Source organism: Lichenostomus cassidix, chromosome 1Ab (assembly GCF_008360975.1).
Source record: "Lichenostomus cassidix isolate B80296 chromosome 1Ab, HeHo_3.0, whole genome shotgun sequence".
NCBI lineage: Eukaryota > Metazoa > Chordata > Aves > Passeriformes > Meliphagidae > Lichenostomus > Lichenostomus cassidix.
This window is the reverse complement of record NC_139481.1, coordinates 5,238,103-5,256,327: the sequence shown is the minus strand read 5'-3', so window position 1 is coordinate 5,256,327 and position 18,225 is coordinate 5,238,103. Positions and strand designations below refer to the sequence as shown.

Sequence of the window (18,225 nt, the reverse complement as noted above, 5' to 3'; positions counted from 1 at the left end):
AGGTTGGTTCCAGCCAGCCACGCTGGGTCCTGGGCTGTGGGGAGCTGTACCAAGGGGTTCAGCCTCAGCAAAACCTGGCACGAGGAGGGATTGGCTCTTGTCTGGGAGCCTGGAAGCATCTCCAGATCTCCCTTGAAACCATTCTGTCATTTAAAACCAGTACCTTCTCATGGAGGTTATGATGGTTTTCCCAGTGAGGATATTCCCAGTGAGTCTGTATTTCCTGTTGGACAATGTCCAGCAGCTTGTTAAATTAAATTCTGGGAGGGTAGAGGGGAAACAAGCCCTGAAACCACGCTGCTGCTGTCCCAGTTTAATTCAGCAGAGGAACAGGAAGAACTCATTACAAGAATAATAATTCTCAGTTGCTTTGAAAAACCCCCAGCTTTAGTTCCAAAATTTTACACATTTCAATAGATTACATTGGATCTGTAAATGGCACTTTGTTTTTATTTTAAGTACATGAATGTTTGATACAAAGGATTAAAAAATGCTCCACATTCTGCTGCTTCTCTTCCAGGCAGTCATTAGAGGAGCTCAGCATGCTACATTCCCATCTTTTAGGAACTGATTAACAATTACGTGATTGCAAATAGCTAATTGCTGTTTTATCTGGACACAACATTGCCACGTTAATAATGTAAACCAAAGTAATCCAATAATGGAAACCTTTCTTCTGCCATTAGTTCAAATGAGCATTTATGGTTTGAATCAGCAAGTCATGTGCAATCAGCAAGTTAAAGCTTGGACATGAAGTCACTCATGTCTTTTTACAGCACCAAAAGATGCACTTATTCAGGAATCTGCCCAAGCCTCATCAGTGGTCCTGTCTAATTAAAGGAGGAATTGTATTTTGCTGGAGTTGAGCCAAATTCTGAGTTTTCAACTTCACTGGTGAGGAGTGGGTATGGGAAGTTGGGGGAGGGACCAGGATCTATTCTGTCATATTCTAGTTGATATTTAGCTGATTTTTTTAAAAAATTCATTTGTACATTTTAAAATCATTTTAGAAAAGTAAAATTCAAAGTTGAAAGATTATTTCAGATAAAAACCTCATTCTGCTTATACAAAAATCAAAGCAAAACATTCTGACCTTACTTTGTTAATACTTGAATTTCAAATATCTTCTCATTAGCTGAATCTGCACTTTCTGGTGAATAAAATATTATCCCACTGCCTTGTCCTTTCCAATTCATCTGCTTTATCTCTAATTTGCTCTCCCCAACCCTTTCCCTTGTCCACAGCAAGGCTACTGCAGCAGTTCAGTTTGAAACTTGCATTTGGGCTCCATATATTGGATTCTGAGTTCTGCAACATGTCCACTTCCTCCATTTGCCAAGTTAGGAAAACGAAATATTGTCTCTGTACACACACACACACACACACACACACAGTTTTACTCAGGACTGGGCTAGGCTGCAAAATTGGGATCTTGGTTTCAAAGACACTCTGCAGGCAAAGCAAGCTCATGTCAGAGAACTAGTTTGCTCTTCTGAAAAAAGCAAAGGGCAGGAACAGATCCTGACTGGCAAGCTTACTTGCAGCAAGGTTTTGGCTCAGAGTCATCTTCATTTGCACTGACTAAAAAGAATAAAAGCATGGTCTGCTTTTGGTGGGATCGAAGGTGTCAAAAATGGAGTAAGTAGATTTTGTCATCTTCTGTGAGTTCTGATGGTTTTCTCAGTAAGTCTGGATTTCTTGTTGGACAACTTCCAGCAGTAACTGTAGTTTGTGTGTAAGATAATCTAAAAGGGTGGGAAAAAAGAAAGGGAGCTTAGACCATAGGAAATCCTGAGATATGGCTGAAAATCATAGCATCAGCACTGACGGCTGGAGCACTTTATGTCGGCAGATCACTGTATCTGTTTCCTTTCTTGCTGTATGTTTTCTTCTACTCATTGGTTACTGATGCACCTCCATCCAACATCAAATCAAAAGAAAACAAGACTTGTAACAGGAATTATAAGTTTAACTCAAACCCTTGCTCTCATTTCTGATAAAAAACCTGGTGCCACCATGCCTACATCCAAAGGAAACCTGTACTAGACGCTGCATGGAGTGCAGATGTACTTCATTTAAATGGCCACATCTGTGCCCTAACCATCCTGGCCTCTTCACCAAGCTGACAGACCTCTGGCAGCTCTTCTCCCACCATTCCTCTCCCCAGCCTTTCAGCAAGTAACTTTGTGCATGGGCTTAGTGTCTGCCTCTAGTTTCTCCATCCTAACTTTTGGTCCTGTTGCTCCATGTCAGACAAACTTGACCCAGAGCTGGTGATCCCAAAGACAGGATAAAGTTGAGTAGGAATCAGGGCTGGGTTGCCAAAGCAACCCTCTCTCTTCCCCCTGTTGGTAGACCTCAGCCTTGTCTTTGTTAAATCCAATTTGGCTGTGGAGGCTTGGCAAAGATATCAGAGGGGTAACAGGGGTCGTGATTTAGGTTTCTTGAGGTCTGTTGGTCAAGGAGCAATTTGCATTAGTGTCGAGCCCTGGGAACAAAGCAGCATCCCCAGCCCTGGGTGTGTTCAGCTCTGCATTACTGAGAGTCAAATGATACTTACAGAACAGGTTACGGCAGCGCTCTGACATCTTCCTGCGAATGATGAGGTAGTAGACTGGAAAACCACTCAAAACCATGGTGCATCCAATGCTAATGTTCACAGGGTCTGAGTAGAAAGACATTCCCACTGTGAAGAGGCAGATGATGGTAAAAGAGACAGGAACAAACAGGGGAACCTGGGGAAAAGAGCAGGGAAGACTATCAGGGAAAAATGGTGGCTGTAGAAAACTGGGAAATCAGCCTTTGCCTGTGCCAGCACACCCTGTATTCACTTCTCCATCTAAAGAAGATGAGAAGAATCATATCCTGTCCTGCTGAGAGCTTCTGTACAATCAGACTGAAAACAATTGCTTCAGCTTCAGAACCCAGTGTGTCCTGAGAGGTGCACACCTCCCATATTCATGTGCACCAAAATCTGAACCTCACTTGCAACTGGAAGCCAAGCAGGGGGAAAAGCCACTTATATCCCAGTGCTCTGGGAATGTCCTGCTCCTGTGCATCCACACACACACCTTATTGCACCTAAGGCAAATGCTGAAGGAAAATCTGAAGCCAAGAAAGAAGTGACAGTTTGAATCAAACTGTTCTTTGCTTATAAAACTCATGACTCGCTTTGACCTGCCTCCAGCTCGCCTGAGACTTAGAGAGACTAAACCAAGACAAACCAAGACAAACCAGACTCCCTAAATCTATGGTAGCTGCACCAAGAACATGAGCTCAGCGACACCCTAGTGAAAATCAAAGCAGCACTCAGCACTTCAGCCATACCCTCCTGGGTGAGCCAATTCATCTGGGTTATTTGGAGAGCAAATAGGAAGGCTGCAATAAATAATAAACCTGTGAAACATTCCCTCTGTCTCTGGATCCAAACTCAGCCAAGTAACTCCTCGCCATGGCTGATGGAATGAAGGAGCTGCTCTCATCTAGGGTGACAACCTTTACCAGCAGTAAAGATTGTATTTGGGATGCTCAACATGCCAAGTTGGAAGAGATCTGTTGCTCTAGGTATGGCAGCCATCCAGCCATCAAACTTAGGTGCTCTTGTTGTTTTTCCAGCCAGAGCATCCCTGCCAGCCACTCCCACCTGCACACACTCAGAGGTGTGCGAGCAGCCTGCTGCCTCCTCTTTCCGGTGTCTTCTCACGATTTTTGACTCAAAATGCTACAGAGAGGGTGAGTATCAGCACAGTCACACCGATGTCATGCTTTGTTCCCCACCGGGCAGGGTTTGGGGACAGCCCTTGTGCGGCCACTAGAGCGCAGCATGTGCCTGCGCCACCTGCAGCCCTTCCCTTCCGCACAGAGCTGACAAAAACTGGGGCAAAATCAGGGGAAATCAGCCAAACTGACCAAAAGGTCGGTATTTCCCTCTTTCGCTTAATCGGCATTTAGTAGCCGCTGAAAGTCTTAATCTCTGTCTAAAAATGGGGTAAAATCTCAGCAACTGACACCATCAGCAATGTTACCAACAAATAAAGCTGTCCTGAGAAGGCTGGTTTGAAAGAAAAAGCAAAAACCTATTTAGTCTGGTTCTGGAGGACGACATGAGTGCAGCCAGCCAACAAACTGGGAAGCTTTGAGGTCTCTGCTAAACGCAGAAGGAGGGAAGAAAAATTACCCCAAACTTTTCATCAGGATGCGCCCAGCTGAGGAAGAAGCCCTGTGAGCTGCAGAAGTGTTTCTGTCCCCAGAGCTCCTCACTGCTCAGTGCCAGCAGCCCTGGAGGTGCCCTGTCCTCCCCAGGAGCTGCTGGCTGGGGGCACCATGCAGGGGTGACAGTCAGGAGCAAACTGTGCTTGATTCAGGCTGCCCCAACCTAATCCTTCTGCACATTATCTGGCATGTCAATATCATCAATATCATCAATCTCATCAATACCATCAATCTCATCAATATCATCAATATCATGGCAAGGAAAGCTGCTCCAGCACCAGCTCCAACATCCCTCACTGACATGAGGAGGATCCCAGCACCCAGCAGGGTGAGAAAGCCCACAAGAGGGTCCCACTGCTTTACACAATATTTCTGTACCACCAGGTGATTCCTCCCAAGCCAGATTTGCTCCCAGGACCCCTCTGCCCACACTGCTTTTCCCCAAGCCTGACACCCTCCCACTTCCCAGCTGTAGCTGAGACTTACCAAACACTGAAATAACACCCAGGCAAAGGTCCCTCCTTGTAGCCCACAGGAGATGAGCAAGGGAACTGCTTTCTGTCCATCTCCCAGTTCCAACCCTGACAGTTTGTCCCCTGTAGCTAGCAGTCTTGTAAGAAATGCATCTGGTGATGTAGAACTGGCTTTATAGGATTTACCACCTCTGGCTGTTTGGGCATTTCAACCAATTTCAGGAACTCCCCACATGCATCACTAAGCATCAGGAACTGAGACCCCTCAGAGCCTGAAGGCAGCCATGGCCATGTAATGCTGTATTTATTAGCAAACCAAAGAGAGGAATGCCAGGCCTGCAGAGTCCTGGCTGCCAGGCAGGGCTGTGCATTACCTTGAAGGGGCTGTGCAGCTCGGGGTGACGGCAGCGATGGACGATGAGCCCCAGGGTGGCTAACCCTATGAAGAGCCATCGGGAGAAGCTGAAGAAGTTGAGGAGGTGGTAGATGTCTCCAATGCACACCATGGCAGTGACCAAAGGGAACTGAGCATTGGGAACATGAAATATAGTCATTAAAGCCTTAGTGTGGTACTCGGACCAGGAAGGGTAATGTAGATCATCTCTTTCAACCCCCTGCAAATCCTTCATAGCCCCAACATTTTGGAGGTCAGAGAACTAGAAAACACTCTCACAGACTGAAGGCAAAAGACCTAAAAGCACTGTTTTGTTGTGCTACAGAAAGGAGTGGTCATTTCAAGATCAGCTTTGATGCTTCATGTCCACACCAGGGCAATTAAAAACTGCATTATCCAAAACCCTGCACTGCTGGTACACAGGATGTCTACAGTGACATCTGCTAAGTTTTTTGCAGGTCAGCCAAACTGCAACAGGCACTGCAGCACAGTTAGCATGGAGCTGGAGCATTGCCATAAAAAACACCCTGAACAAACCAAAACATCAGACCAGACCATCTCCACAAATGCTCATTCCCTGCATTTCCACCACACCTGGGAATTTTCAATTTCCAAATAGCCAAAGCCTGGCAGAGGTGTTTCCATAAGGCAATATCAAGCAGCAACTGTGGCAGATGGCAGGGACTGTACTTTTAAAAAAGGTGTCTGAGGTTATAAGGCAGGGACTTCAAGGCTGTGCATTTGGATACCACTGCTGTCTCAAGGGGCCTTAATACTTTGCAGCCATTTCCTGTATCCTGCCTTCTTTATTTTTCAGGGGGTAATTTAATGTCTCAACACCCTCTAAACGCCTCAGTTTATCCAGTCTTTGCTAGAAAAACAAGACTGCAGAAGAGCAGAGCATGTCACACAGCCAGATCTCCTTACCATCAACATGACAGCAGGAAGGGGGGTGTGCCTTCGGATGTGGATCATGGAGAAGAGAGGAGGCCACTGCCCTTCCCTGGAAGCCACAAACAGAGTCCTGGGAAAAGACAGGGAACCCTGTGCATTAACATCCTACATCCAGACTAAAAATGAGCTCAGTCACTGGACTGACCTGAGGCATCAAGATTCCAGCCCAAGTCTGCTATTTGAAGTCACAGTTCTGCTTTTAGCTGCACTTTCACAGCATTATCAAAGGGTTTGGGCTGGAACCCAGCTGCCCTGCCATGGGCAGGGACACCTTCCACTAGACCAGGTTGCTCAGAGTTCCACTTTGGGGGCTTTTGGCAGAAAACCCCAAGTCTGAATTCCCATATCTGTCTCAGGACCAGTGCAGTGCAGAGTCCATCAGAACCCTGGCAGTGTCTCCTTGGGTTCCTCATTAGCAGAGACCTCTGAGCAAGTCCAGAGTGACCAGGAATGAGCTAAGGCTGGATACTGGAGTGAGAAAGTCTCATGCCATCAGAAAAGGAATGAATCTTTCCGGTGAAAATGCAGGATCACAAACTTGAATCCTTTATAAGAGAAGTTGGTGAGTTTATGAAAGGGGATTGTCAGTTTTGAAAGGGGATTGTCAGTTTTGAAGCCTATATTCTTGTATGTACATATATAAAAATAATAAAGTGTGATCTCCTCAAATGACAGATGATTTCCAACTCTCTGGTCAGCTGTTGGAAAATACAGTTTGTCACACTGCCAAGAGGCCAGCTACACACAAGGACAGCTACAAAATGAGAGCAGAGAGTTCCTTGCTTCCATCCCTCATTTGACTCGTGAAAGAGCAATTAGGGAGAAGACAATCACATCCAATTTTATAAATTTAATATCCTCAAACAAGCCATGCCAGAGCATCAGCTGGGCTGGAGCAGGGCCCAAAGCAGCTGGGGCACAAGTGTACAACCAGTTTTATTGCTGTCTCTGTGGCTTTGCAGGGGTGTGGCTGGCAGGCAGCCAGGGGGGCCCCATCAGTGTTTATATGGACTTTCTGCAGTTGATTATGTTAATGATGCCAGGATGGGGGAGAGAAGGTCGACAGGGGACACAGAGAACCTCTGCTGTGCAGAGACTTCTCGTCCTCAAAGAAAACCACTATCTAGAGCAGCTAATGGGGAGGATCCTTCACACCTGTATTTAATACAGGACTTCAGGCTAGTGGATCAAATAATTCATTAGCTTTCATGCTATGAAACATTCCTTTCAGATCGACTGGTTTTTCCCTTTGCAATCAAAGCTGTGAAGCAGAACCCACAGCAGAGAGTTCCCTCAGCTCCACAGGACCAGCACAACACACTTCTTCAGAAGGTCTGCCCTCCTCTCCAATTTCAAGGCTCCCAACAGGACAGAGAGTGTGGCAGACAGCGAAGCTGGCAAGTTAATTTTTCCATGGAACAAAGCTTTTCTTATTGCTATGGCAAGACTTCTTGAACCTTGACTGTTGCTTTAGGAATAGCCCATCCCAATGACATTTCAGGGACTTCAAAGCAAAGTCCTCAAGGGAAAGTTTGCCTAGAGAGCCTCACAACACAGGGACCCTGAGCCCTGCAGCAGCACAGCTGGCTGAACCCAGGGAGAGAAGAGTTGGTCTCACTGAGCAGCTGCCAACATCAACAAAGCCTTTAGTTCACCAGAAACATTGACATTTCACTCTAAACTGGGGATTTAAACTAAAGGGTAGGGGAGAAGATAAAAGTCTTTGCTTGTGACCAGACCTAGATACAAAAGTCTGGACCTGGCCAGAAATAGAAAGAATAGACTCTTAGCCAAAAGGGATCATCCTGTAGTTGAAAACCTGGGAGTCAAAATCCCTATTTTTCCCACAAGAGTGGCTAAAACGCCACTGTGTGGATGGGGAGTTGCACAGGTTGCTGATGCTTCCCTCTGATTCAGTAAGCCAAAAGAATTATAGATCTTTAGGGATGTGACCTTGAAAATGTGAAGATTCCTCCATTCATGGTTCCAAAGCAGGACAGTGCCACAAGGACAGGGACCACAGAGATGAGGCTTTTGAAAGCTCGCTGCACAAAGCTCTGGGGGAAGAGAAAATGTGACTTTAGGAACATGTGGTGATCTCTAGGCGACATCAGGGTCAAGAAAATGAAAATTTCTTCCACTGAAGGAGTAATATATAACTCAGAAATCTCTCCTTTTCTACTGTCATCTGCAGGTTATTTTTAATTATCTTTTAGGCATAACTACAAGAAGTTACTGTTGCCTAGTAAGCCAGAGAAATTACAAAGCTATAAAGCATTTTATAGGTAAAACACCTTGGAAAGATGTGCCATGGCCACGCTGAGGAGATAACAACAGGGGTGACAACTCACCACAGCCACAGCAGGAGATGCCAGAACATCTTGTGTTCCCAGGACTGTGTAATAGGAGACGTTGGTGAGCATGTACCCCACAATTACTGTGATCACAGACACGATGACAGCCAGGGGGATATTTCTACAAGGAGAACACACACACACACACAAAGAGCAAGCTGCCATCCCTTGTTACACACAGTATTGCTGCAGATTGTATCTGCTGGTACAACTAATTGCAGTCAGGTGAACCCACAGATTTGTTCCTCCCATCCTGCACTCAGGAAAGCTGCAGCACCCCCAGGCTGCCAACCCAGGGCAGCTTCCTGCCAGCCTTACCGTTCAGGTTTGACCAACTCCTCACGCACAAAGCTGGTCTGAAACCTGCACGAGGGGAAGAGACAGGGTGAGGGTTGGAGTCATGCTGAGGACACCTGCCTGCTGCCCATGGAGAGCCCTCCTCACACCTACCAGCCTGAGTATGCGAACATGCCTGCATAGAAAGCCAGGGGCAGCTTGTCCAGAACCAGAGCCTGTCTGTCAAAAGCGTCCTGGAAGTGCTCAGTGTGGCCTGCAGAGGAGATAAACAACAGAGAGGGAGCAGGAGAATGTCAGACAGGCTTCCTTCCTTGGAGGATGACATCCCTTGTACCCCTTGTTCAGACCTGGGAAGGGTGTTGGTGATTTCCTCAGAGCTCTGTATTCAGATCCATTTCATTGCTTTGATTTCACTTTCCTACAGTGACATTAAAAAATAAAAATCTGTGCCTTGTCCAGCTACAGGAGGCATTTCAGGAAGGGCAACAACAACTGCTAGTTGTTTCCAACAGACCCTGCTGTGGGAACAGGAGATTGCAGAGGATCCACGTTGTCCTCTCCTTTCTTCAGGCCCAAAATTAATTTGTTGGGCTGACCCCCATGTCCCCTCAGCAGCTGGACACACACTCCTCTTTGATGTGGTGCAACCAGCAAGGCAACTAACTCAGTTCTCCCTCCTGCTCCTGCTGCTGGAGCACTGACCCCAGCCCTGGGCTGGCCAGAGCATGGGAACCAGGCTGAAGGAGGGAATGGGAGCTGCCAGCCTGACCCTCCACCACTCACCCACAGGAAAGGACACAGAGGGCAGAAAAAATGAAATTTTCAAAGTAGAGGTGTCTCAGGTATTTACCAACTCCCCTAATTTTCCTTCAAGTTCTCGGCTTGAAATAACAAAACAAAGCAAAACAAACAAACAAACAAAAAAAAATCAAAGTTGGGATTCTCTCCATCTCCAAAAAAACAAAAACAACTTAGGAAAGAGAGAAACCCTGAATGGCTTCTCATTTGAACACAATCAGAAGGAGTTGCATTCCCAACATTTTTCAAATCCAGGTAACCCAAGGCTTAGTTCCACATCTATGTTCAATTTTCCACAATAAAGTCTCTTCAAAAGTAAGAGGTACAAAGCTTGCCTGGTTGGGCTTCAGCAGGAAAGGTGTGACATGGTATGGAGCATGTGGAGAAAGTCAGACCACTGCTATGGAGGTTTTTGGCAAGAAATCCAGTGATGAGATTTGGGCACTTGGGCTTGAAATGCTGGCCCAGCAAGTCTCTAAAATAAACCTTAGCCAAAGAGAAGGTGCTGGCAGAGGAAAGGACAAAAGTTCAGCCAAAAAAAAAATAAGCAGCACAAGGCAGAGGAATGATTTAAATCAAATCATGATTTAAAAGCACAAAACTGATTTATAAGCGCAAAAAAAAAAAAAAAGTGAAATTGAAAATAGGTTTGAAGAAAACTAACCCAAAATATAGGAGTGGGCCTGTTGGGGTGCTCTTTTTATGTTCTAAAACGATGGCTGGTAAGTGATGGTGCATGAAAAGGATTTATTGCCTGCAATGCATTAATGAGCAATTTACAGTCCCTCGTGAGTCACATTAAATACAACCTGTCATGCTGGAGTCTCTTGGTGAATTCTCCCTCCAGATGTCACCAGCACTTATCCTCCCCACCAGAGGACAGGTGCCAGGGCTCCAGATTGCCATTTGAAGGCATTCCTGACAATAATGGCTCGGGATTTCTAGCTGCAGGGCAGTCCTTTAGCTCAGAAGCGTTGCCAGCCCAGGGGGATCTTTGCATGTTCAAAGGAGCAAACTCCAGACATCAGAAAGCAACATGAGCATGGAGCTCACTGCCTGTGGTGCTTTCTCTGCAGAAGAAGGTGACAGCATGAGGAGGGAGCAGCTTCATCCCTTGAGTGGGAGTGCCTTGGGCTTTTCTGTAAACTGAGGCTTGGATTAAAGCCAATCCTCTTGTATTGTTCACAGGAGATACTGCTGGTGGGGTTTTTCTCCCCCAGTCTATATGTGGGCATGAAATCCTGTGCCAAGTTCATTGTAAGTTCACTAAATTACTGCCCATCTCAGTCTGGAGGTAAAAAATATGAGCTTTAACCACAGAAATGTTAGAGGTGCCATTCCAGGGCCCAACTGAGGGCTGGTAACTCATTACACAGCTGTGACTGTCTCAGGTCACCACGGGATGCTGTCACACATCCTAAATATCCATCAAATATGTGCTGCTGTGGAAGATTCTGAGCCCCACTGGAAACAGGCAAGTCTGACTCCACAGAAATCCCATCAGCAGAGGAAGGTGCCTGTATGACCCTGGGGAGGATCACACATCCTGTAGCACTCAGATCCACTCAATTTTGGGGAAAGAACCACCCAGCCAGGTGCATCAGCCCAGTGCAATGATGCAGTGCTAGCTACACCGTTCTCATCATGGACAGAGGAAGCTCCTGCCAGCTAACTGAGCACCACACTTGTCACTTGGGACTGGCAAAAGCCATCACCCTCCCTCAGCCATGCAGCAACACCTACCCTGGGCCAGCAGCATCATCCCTGGCACGATGATGAGGGCGAGAGCCAGCAGTTTGACCACGGAGAGAGCTGTCTGCAGCCGTGCGCTCCAGGTGACACTCCAGGAGTTGAGGGTGAGGACAGTGTCTGGAGAGAAGAACACACTGCTACAGCACTGCCTGTGCTCCACACACTCAGGAAGAGATACAGCAGCCCTCCCTGCCCTTGGGATGCTGGGGGAAGGCTGCTTCTTTGTGCCTTAGAGAGGATGCTTGGGGTGAGAGATGTCAGAAGACATCACAGGTGTGGCCCAGCATACAGCATTTAAGAGGAGTTATGCTCCTAAAAGGGAGCAGGAGCCTGGTTCTGGCTGGGTGATCCACACCTGCCTGGGGGTGAGGTGTGGGACAGTTCACTTTGCAGCGTTGCTGTGCCATCCCACAGCAGTGTGGAGCAGGCAGGACAGCTTCACAGGCTGGATGCACCACAAGAGGAGCCCAAAACCTCAAGCCTCACAACCCATGTGGCTTTTCACAATCACACATGAAGAGTTTCTTCTCCCACACCAGGCAAAATCCCCCTAACCCAGGGCTCCAGCTGGTCAGCAGGGAGGTCCATCCCCCTTCCTGGAGGGTATGGTGGCCCAAAACCATCACCTTGAACCAGAATATTTTGGGTAGCCAAGGAGGCAAGACAGGACCCCAATCCCACAGCTGTGCCAGGATATAACACCCCATAAGTGCTCCCAGTCTGGGGCAGATGGGCCAGGAGGGACAATCCCATAAATGTCAGTACTCACAGTAGCCCAGGAGGGACACCAGCTTCACTGCAGGGACAGGGGCAGCACAGGGGGCAAAGAAGGGCTCCAGCATGTAGCGTCCAAATGCCAAGGCAACCACAGCACTGTTGGCAGGCCTGCAGTGGGGAGGAACCAAGAACCAACTGCTCTGAGGATGGCTGAAAATTCCATGTAAAGCTGCACAAAACCTGGGAGGGGGAGCAGGTTTGCCCCCTGGCTCAATCCTCTCACCCATGCAGATGGTGAATTCCCATCGAGTCTTTCTCACAGGTTTTTTTCTCAGCAAATGGGTTAAAAACCATTTAAAACCCTTTTTTGCACATGCTGCAAAATTATTCATTTCCAACTTGAAAGCAAAAGTTGAGATTAATCGTGCTGAGCAACGCAAGTGTACTTCATATGTTCTGCTTCATCTCAGTTTACGTGAAGGATACAGGTTACTGAGAGGTGAGGACTTCCTTTTTAATGTTAAAAAAAGAAGTAGTTCGCAATTTTATAAATTATTTAACTTGGAGCTAAACCAAAAAGTTGTCTCCACTTCCCAAATCTGGAGAAACCACAAAAGGTTCACACTGAAAACAGAAGATCTGAAATGAATCTGGCATCTATTGTCAGTCTCTGGAAAATACCACAGCTCTTGGGTGATGCCAGCTGCCAGAGGAGAAGAGAGATATTCTTCAAGTACAGACCAATTTCAACATTTGTAGCTATTTCCACATTATATCTTCTTCCTTTTATCACTAAAAAATCTTTAAAAATCATTCAGCTTGTTTGTACTCTTGCCTTTACAAACTGCCTGGACTGTTATGTGGCACCATAACTTTTCTTTTCTTTTAGTTATCACTGCATCCAGGAAGAGGCAAGGAAACAAAATCTTTTACCTGATAGCAAAAAACTCTGCCCACAGGAATAAGAAGCTTGGCAAAGGCCCTAGTGTCTCCAGAATGTAGATATAATGTCCTCCAGACTTGGTGATTCTTGTTCCAAGCTCTGCATAACTCAAGGCACCTGGAAAAGTTCAGGTAGAAATGTGCCAGGTAAATAATCCCATGGATTTTCCCTTTTCTGTGTCATTTTTCAGAGATTGAACAAATCCATTTAAAATAAGTAGTGAGTAAGAGGAAGAAAAAAGGGTTTAACAGGACCACTTTTCCCTATTTTTCTGTGCCACAGTGTTTTGAAGTAATTGGTTTACCTGTCAGGTGGAAAGAAATTCTCTGTTTTGTGGTTAATGTTACAACATTTCCATGGAAGCTCTGAAGAAAGGTGTGTGACAGAAATGCTGCACTAAACTACAAGAGTTCTCCTTGGAAAAATACCCTGGATTTTTGTTTTTCCTCATGGTTAGACTGGCAAAATGGTGCTTACAAAGCAGCCACAGCAGCTCAGCCACAAGCCATGGCTGAACTGGTCCTTCCAACCACATTTTTGATCCCAGGCCACATCCCTGTGTCCTTATGTCACATCTTCATCTAAATCCCTTCCCTCCTTTGAACACAGTGGTGACATGGCCATGCTGTGGCAATCATGCCATATTCAGGTCATGCAGGATGGTGACAACATCCACATTTTCTGTCTCCCTGTTGGAAAATTTGCTCAGAATCCTTGTTCAAAGCATCAAACACAGGCAGAGAGCTCATCTTGTTTATTCCAGGGGTCCTTTGAAATGCTGCAAGCATGCATATAAGTGTGGTACTGAACTCCTGCAATGGGATTTGTAGATATACCCACTTGAAAGGGAAAAAACCATAAAAGAAAGCAGGTATTTTAAATATACTGCAAAAAAGTGTCAGAGAAATGATCAGGGGAGGTCAACAAGCTGATAAAAGGGAAGAACAAACCGACAAATCCAGCTACAAAATGCAATAACTTGATAAAGAGATTCCCAAAGCCCTTCCAGCAGAGTGTATCAAAGGATACTGCAGAGGGAGAAACCTTTGCAAGTGCAGAGCTTGGGCAATGGGATTAGAACACACATTATTTAGTGCTCTGCTGGGTTAAAAGAAACACCCTGCTCCCATTATATTGGAGGATTTTCTGTAAGGAAAAGTGTATGATTCACCAAACAACCACACAGAGGCTGCAGTGTGAAATATTGGTACACCCATGCTAAGAGCAAGAACAACTTGTTGCCCTATTAACAATTGAATGTCTCAATTTCTAGACTTGCATGTACACGTCACAGCCTCAATGTGGTTTTTTTCACGTGGATATTTCTCCTTTCTTTTGTTTTTTGTGGTTTTTGTTTGTGTTTTTTAATTGGTTTTTTGTTTTGGTTTTGTTCTTGTGGTTTTTTGGGAGGTTTTTTGGTTGGTTGGTTGTTTTTTTGGGGTTTTTTTCTTTTTTCTAAGTTACAACAGACTAATGTTAAAGTCACACACTCTAAGAAGAATCAGATTTCTCCTGGGCTGAGAGAACTTGCAGTTGTCCTAATAGGACCTTTAGAGAGTTTCTAAAAGGGTGATTTTATACAGCTAATGAAAGAAACTTAAAGCCACATGTTTTATCCACTGTAACTGTTCAGAGCTATGTTACTTCAGAATGAAAGTGTCATCAAAAATACAACCCTTCATGAATTAAATGGCAGAATTAAATGACAACCCTTCTGGAATTTAATTACAGAAATCAAGCCAATGTTAACACACAGAAAGTGGGGCTGATCTGCTCCATCTCCTGCTCCCAGGCACTCTCAGACAAACTGATATCATTTTTGACAGACACCCCAGGCTGGTGGATCACCTGCATCTCCCCAGAAAATCTGCTCTGGTGCTTCACTATTCTGTCCCACAGAAAGGGAATCCCTCATGGCATGAGCTGTCCCTTCCTGCCCTCTTCACAGTGTCACTGAAAAGCACTGCACAGCCCTCAGGTTCCCTTTAGCTGCCTACATCTCCCTTCCACCTTATAGGAGTCCCCTTATTCTCTCTGCCCTGGACTTGTGCATTAATTGAAATTCAGAGACCATAAATGCTGGAATTTTGTCCATTACCCCAGGGAAATCATTCAGACTAAAAACTCGTACTGACCACCCCCTGACTTCTTAAACCTTTGGTTTTGTTACAGTAGGAATCAGGAATTTTGGGTTTATTCATCTCCCAGCTTTCTAAACATAAAAATGCCCAGGCTCCCCAAAGCTCATCACTCACCAAACATGGAGAGGAGTCCACAGGAAAACCAGACCACCAGGGAGAAGCCCACGCTGCCAGAGTTTGCCAGTACTCCTTTGGGGGAAATAAAGATTCCACTGCCAACCATGCTGCCGATGAGCAGTGAGAAAGCCCTCAGCAGAGTTATCTTTTGCCTCAGGAAGATGGCCTCTTCTTTCTTGTGTTTCCCCATGGCTTTCTTCTAATCACAGGGGAAGGTCACACATTCAGGAGTTGCAGCTTCCCAAGTGTCCTCAAGGCTCACCTGTAAGACAAGGAGTTAGGGATTCGAGGATCTTCTTTTCTGGATGATTTTTTTTTTCCCCAGTAACCTGTCAAGAGGTGTTGAATCTGTTCTCCTCATCTGCAGGAAGTAGCAGCCAAACCACAGGTGTGTAGAACACCCTTGGTATCACCTCTCTCATCAGTACAGCTCCTGAGAGACACTCCAAGGGTTTTCTGCTCCTTCTGCCAGGCAGCACAGGCATTACATGTTGCATTCCAGCCACACTTCAGGATGATTTCCAAGTTTGACTTTGATGCCCAGACTGGAACTGGCCAGTTTAGGGTTAATTTAACTGGACCTAATATGGGGGTACACTGATTTCGGGTCACTGGCAGAAAACTTTTAAAGTTTCAAACCTAACATCCAAGACCTTGAGACTGTCTGAGGTTAGAAAAACATTAAGCTGCATTAGTTAGTGCACAGAGATGATTTAAGCATTTTTAACTTCCTATCTATCCTTGCTGAATGAACTAACCCTGATTTTCTCACTAGAGATCCATTTTATCAGTGTTTCCTAATATAGTGTCAAGTCCTTTTGCTTTCAAAGTCTTGAAGAGTCAGGAATAAGTATTTACAACTGAAAGACAGAGCTTAGTCATTGCTAACAGACATGTCATTTCTACTACTAATATAAAAACTTTCTGGGTAATAGCAGCAGTGAAGTTTTTCCTAGAAAAGAAGGAACTTCAGGCACTTCAGGGATCATGAGCTGATCCAGATTTAGTTCTCACAAACCACAGCAACCTCCCACCTCCTCACCTTGTCTCTCCTGTCTCTCTCTGTCACTAAGTTGGCAATTTCCCTGAGAAACTCACCTTTTGCTTGGGTAGGTGAGACGAATTCAGGTCAGTTACTACAGTCCAATTTGCTGTAGCAAACCTGTCTGTAGTTCTCCTAATAGATGTTTTATACTGTAATTATCCCCAGTAGAGCAGGCAGGACAAGTCTGGAGTAGATAATTTGGCTCTCATCTGGCCTCCTATTACACATCCCCAACAATGCTCACACACTCAGCTTCGGTGCTTTTTCTGAATTTTTCTAAAACAGTAAATTGCATTACACTGAATATTTGCCCCAGCCCCATGGCTCTATATTATTCCAGAGTTACACTTTATTTGAGATTCTGTTTTATGGGTTTCTTGAATAATTTAGTATTTGCAGTGGTGTGTGCACAAGGAGACAGTGATCACCTCTAGGAGGAGACATAAGAAATTGCTTTCTTGGTAGAGAGATAAAAGCATTCCCCTAACTTTGAGGGGACAATTCTTGCTACCACTCACCCACGACACTCCTTTGTAAACCCTGTGTAAATTCGGTGTAACCAAGGTCTGTTCTCCCCATCCCCAGCCATTTTGCCACCTGGCAGCAGGAAAGCAGAGTTATCACACTTTCTCTGCACACACATGACAAGCACATGCAGAAAGCCCTTTCTCCTGCCAACAGCTCGAGCTGGTTTCTCTGAGATTGAGCCAAGCCTGCACAAGCATCTTCTCAATCAAACCAGCCAAGTTCTGTTATTAAACCTCTAATGAGTCCCAGAGGATTCTTTAAGGCTCAGATGGGTCACATCAGCCTTGTCTGGTCCTACAGAGCTGCTCCTCAGAGTCCCCAAACCTCACAGGGCTCTGGAAGAGCTGGGAAAGACCCCTGGGAGCTTCCCAAGCCCTCAGCTGCAGTTCCCTCAGACACCAATTAATTACCTTAATGTGAAATACCAATATCATCTGCTATTTCTCAGCTGAAATGAGACCCACACTGCATTCATTTGCAGAGGTGAAACAGAGCCTCACCAAACTGAAACCAAGCTGGAGAGAGATGCTGTGCACAGCCACGGCTAAAGCAATATTTGGAGATAATTAAAAGGGCACTTATCTGTTTGGCTGGGTTTTAAACAAAGCAGGTGCATTTACAATCCATCAGACTCCCATTTCTTGCTGGGATCCCGAAGCAGCAGAGGACAGCGTCTCTTTGCAGGCTCTGAAAGTACACAGGGAGAGGAGGGGAGGAACAAAAAAAAAAGGAGAGATCAAATCAAATTTACAGACCAGGTTAATGATCCAAAGTAAACAACAAACTCAGTACTTCTGTCCACACGATTTTTTTTTTTTTTTTAATACTACTGAACAGTCCAGTACAGTAAATTTGAGAAACATGAAATCTATCAATACTTGTTCCAGGAGTGGTTGAAGGAGGAGGAAAAGAGGTGGAAAAGGGAAAAAAATACAAAGAGTAACAGAAAGCTATTGAATAGGACTTCAAAGAGTCACCTAGCAGAGTCTACAGCCTGGAGAGACCATTCCTGCCTGCTCTGCTTTCCAGCTACATTCCAGCACCAGGCACATTAAAATGCAGGGATGTTAATCCTTGTGGCAATGCTTAAGAATATTCACAATGTGCTTAGCACAAAGGAAACAGCCAAAGCTGCTTTTTGTTCACCCCTTTGACTTAAGCAGTAGGCTCAAGTTTTTCTTGTCCCAAAATGCAGAATCTTTACATGAGAGAGATCATCAGTTAGCAGGGCTGGAGGAAAACATTACTCCAACCTATTTCACAACTTATCACACATACTGGATCATTCCTCCCTCATTCTTCATTTACACTGATTTTATTGCTGATTTGGGGGTTTTTAGCTGCTCATCTTACCTCACAAGCACCGCAGGATGGATGGAGAGGGAGGAGAGAGGCATAAAGAGAAAATCATGTCTGTTATTTGCAGTGGTGTCTGGAAGCCCCAGCCAAGAGCAGGAGTGGATGTTACTCTGGTGAAAAGCTAGTGAGATAAACAAGCAA

The 18,225-nt window shown here is 45.5% G+C and overlaps 1 protein-coding gene across 4 annotated transcripts; it reads right to left on the bottom strand.

Moving 5' to 3' along the window:
- Positions 1–423: 423 nt before the first annotated feature.
- LOC146442813 (cystine/glutamate transporter-like) lies at positions 424–18,220 on the bottom strand. 4 transcript variants are annotated; one of them, XM_085049555.1, is made up of 13 exons: positions 18,079–18,218; positions 15,150–17,412; positions 12,885–13,011; positions 12,004–12,119; positions 11,226–11,351; positions 8,838–8,937; positions 8,706–8,750; positions 8,385–8,508; positions 7,987–8,090; positions 6,007–6,103; positions 5,060–5,209; positions 2,561–2,735; positions 424–1,745 (listed from the first exon to the last, which is right to left on the bottom strand). In XM_085049555.1, exons 2-13 carry the CDS (start codon positions 15,340–15,342, stop codon positions 1,681–1,683), a joined length of 1,422 nt encoding a protein of 473 aa, XP_084905681.1. In that variant the 5' UTR covers positions 15,343–17,412; positions 18,079–18,218; the 3' UTR covers positions 424–1,680. The 4 variants fall into 4 exon arrangements, with proteins under 4 accessions (XP_084905681.1, XP_084905678.1, XP_084905679.1 ...); XM_085049552.1 differs by lacking the exon at positions 424–1,745 and having other exon boundaries at positions 1,790–2,735; positions 15,150–15,414; positions 16,251–17,412; positions 18,079–18,220; XM_085049553.1 differs by lacking the exon at positions 424–1,745 and having other exon boundaries at positions 1,790–2,735; positions 15,150–15,414; positions 16,795–17,412; positions 18,079–18,220.
- Between the last annotated feature and the right edge of the window lie 5 nt (positions 18,221–18,225).

Excerpts from the sequence above, each read along its gene's own strand:
- LOC146442813 (XM_085049552.1), bottom strand. The coding sequence starts at position 15,342 with ATGGGGAAACACAAGAAAGAAGAGGCCATCTTCCTGAGGCAAAAGATA. Across the intron at positions 13,012-15,149 it reads TGGACTCCTCTCCATGTTTG|GTGCCTTGAGTTATGCAGAG; the intron begins GTGAGTGATGAG and ends GAACTTTTCCAG. Across the intron at positions 8,751-8,837 it reads ATGTTCGCATACTCAGGCTG|GTTTCAGACCAGCTTTGTGC; the intron begins GTAGGTGTGAGG and ends CCCCTCGTGCAG.